This window comes from Tupaia chinensis, unplaced genomic scaffold (assembly GCF_000334495.1).
Source record: "Tupaia chinensis unplaced genomic scaffold, TupChi_1.0 Scaffold145685_1, whole genome shotgun sequence".
In the NCBI taxonomy this organism is placed as follows: domain Eukaryota; kingdom Metazoa; phylum Chordata; class Mammalia; order Scandentia; family Tupaiidae; genus Tupaia; species Tupaia belangeri.
The window spans coordinates 4,989,966-4,992,594 of record NW_006205542.1 but is presented as its reverse complement, the minus strand read 5'-3'; the positions used below and the strand labels follow the sequence as shown (position 1 = coordinate 4,992,594).

Sequence of the window (2,629 nt, the reverse complement as noted above, 5' to 3'; positions counted from 1 at the left end):
TCATTTGCTGACAATAACATGTTTGTTGATGTGCTTGATTGAGACAATATACAGTGTACTCTAGATGGAAAATCTCATTTTGTATGCTGTAATGATGTACAGTGAATGAATGCAAATAAATAAATTGAAATAAAAAAATAAAAAATATATAATAAAAATAAAAGTAAATGAATATTTTAAAAATTATAAAATTTAATTAAAGAAAAATAAACTATTATTTAAAATGTTATTGATAATCTTAATTAAAATAAATTTAATTACAAACCCACCCCCACCCCCCCAAAAAAGAAACTTTCAGAAAGACAGACTTCATAATGATACTATTGTGAATGCTTGTGATTGACTAGTTTGCTCTCTTGCTTGGGATACCATCATAATAAACCAGGTTTATAATTTCAAACCCGTACTTAGCATTCACACAGGAGAAAAGTATTCCACTGTCACACACTAGAATTCTGTGCTTAACAAGTTTTTTCTTTAGTACAAGTTGAAAAAAAGCCGGGATACTTCATCACCATTATTGGAAAATAATTCCCAGTGCATAACCAGATGGGAGTACCTTCAGTAAATGTCAACTCCTTCTTAACTAGATAGGTCATTACTACTAGCCAGTACAAAATGCATTTAGATATGTTTGCATTATGTGATGGTGACCAAAGACAATATGATATAAAACTTAGGACCATGTTAAAGTTATGCCAAGAAACCAAAAGAACAACTCTGACCCTATCACCCTCACTCATCTGGTCGCCAGTGTGGATGCTAAAGGAATAAAATTTCACCTCCAGTATGAATACCTTAGGTTGAAAACCCCAGACCAACACCGTATGAGTTCCCAACCATGTGCTTCAGTGAAAATTAAATCACTTGATGAAAAACTGGAAATCACTAATGAATGTTGTTTGTTAATTACACATGGAATTATAACTAGAATGGGTGGAGTAGGATTTTATTTTAAACCACATGTGAAAACTATGTTGAGAACATATGTAGAAAATAAGTAAATTTTAGATCATCATTGACTTCATGTGTACTGAAGTGAGTTCAGTATCCCAGGACCAGCCCTTCCCTTCCCATTATGCCCCAAGTTCTTGCTACTCTGATAAAGCAGTTTCTATGTAGTTAATATTAGCACAAACCCTTTTTCTGCTTTCCTGCTTCCTAGCAACCTGAAGCAGAGTATCTGCTTGACAATCTGCTTCTGGTAAAAAAATTAGAACAGAATACACAGTGAATTAGTCAATAGCTCTGAAGAGGTGAGGATGTGTTCAATAAGCTCAGTGTTGATTTTGTGAGCCTGGTGTGTGGTTTATGTTGTAAACCTTGCTACACTTTCTACCACAGGCCAGAGAAGATGTGATCCACATGTTGAAGACAGAGAAAACCAAGCCTGAGGCTCTGGAGGCTCATTACGGGTCTGCGGCACCAGAGAAAGTACTGCGGGTCTTGCACCGTGATGCCATCCTTGCCCAAGAGAAGTCCATAGGAGAAGACGTCTATGAGAAGCCGATTTCAGAGGTAAAGACATAACACCAGGAAGTCCCTCTAGAAGGGAACCTCAGAGACATAGCTCACATTCTTCCATTTACATGCTTTAATATCATCTTTCAAAGGCAACATTTTTGATATACTATTATTAAGGATTAAATTGTAATGAAATAATTCAAGTGTTATAGTAGATGTTTCAATTATAACAATTTTAGAAGCTTTTCTTTAAATGTACTCAAAGCCCTAACTAGATTTTCCTATACAATTATGATAGTTTTTGGTTCTTGCAGTGTATTAGTCTTTTACTTCTCTAAGAAATAATGAATATAAAAATTTGAAGTGCTTATCAGCTTTAACATTGAGTTATCAGAATTATTACTGTTAGTAACCTAAAATTATATCAATTTTATTATTGATATTTATGGTTACAAAGACAATTTTGGTATTTTATAGATTCTGTTATAAGGGTGTACATTTTAATAATGCTTAAGGCAAATTTTTAATATTATGAAAGGAGTTCTAATAGGGCTATACTTAATAATTCTTATACAATATTGTATCAGAGACCATTGATTATTGTTACTAATAATCCATGATACTACATTTAAAAAATGCTCTTACATTATAGTAAGAGTTCAGTGCCAAATTAGGGTTCTAGTTCATGGATATGACCACACTGACTCTAGAATTTCTATGCAAATTTATAGATGAAATTAGTATCATGAAAGAAAAAAACCACAGAAATTAAAAGTCTAAAGCAAGTTACTATAAATTTAATTTCTTAACTTATGTCAATTCTTTTGAGTAGCTCAGTTTTACAGATCTCAGAGACAAGATCTGTTTTAAACAATATTTAAAACAGATTGATGGCCCCATTGTTTTTTAAATTTTTACAACAAGGATACAGGAATTCTATTCTCATCTTGTCTTCAGATGCTAAGAGATTATTTATTATAGGATGCAGTCAGCAGGTTGGATCCACTTTAATGTCTCACATCCATCACTACCAGGTATATCTATGGCTTTAAACAGGTTACTTAAGCTCTTTAAGGCTTTGTTTCCTTATCTGTGAGGTGATAGTACCTGTAGTGTACACCTCAGAGAGTTGTCATGAGGATTCTATGGACAAATGCCTTAAGGA

At 33.1% G+C, this 2,629-nt stretch overlaps 1 protein-coding gene across 5 annotated transcripts in view; it reads left to right on the top strand.

Annotated features, from left to right (window-relative positions):
* FILIP1 (filamin A interacting protein 1) overlaps positions 1–2,629 on the top strand; it is a 287,383-nt gene that overhangs the window by 213,965 nt on the left and 70,789 nt on the right. For 4 of the 5 annotated variants that reach the window (XM_006168325.3, XM_006168322.3, XM_006168320.3 and 1 more), the window contains exon 3: positions 1,345–1,518. In XM_006168325.3, the coding sequence (XP_006168387.1) occupies positions 1,345–1,518 (174 nt within the window). Of the gene's footprint in view, positions 1–1,207; positions 1,257–1,344; positions 1,519–2,629 lie in introns of those variants that run through there. The other variant, XM_006168326.2, reaches the window with a different exon arrangement.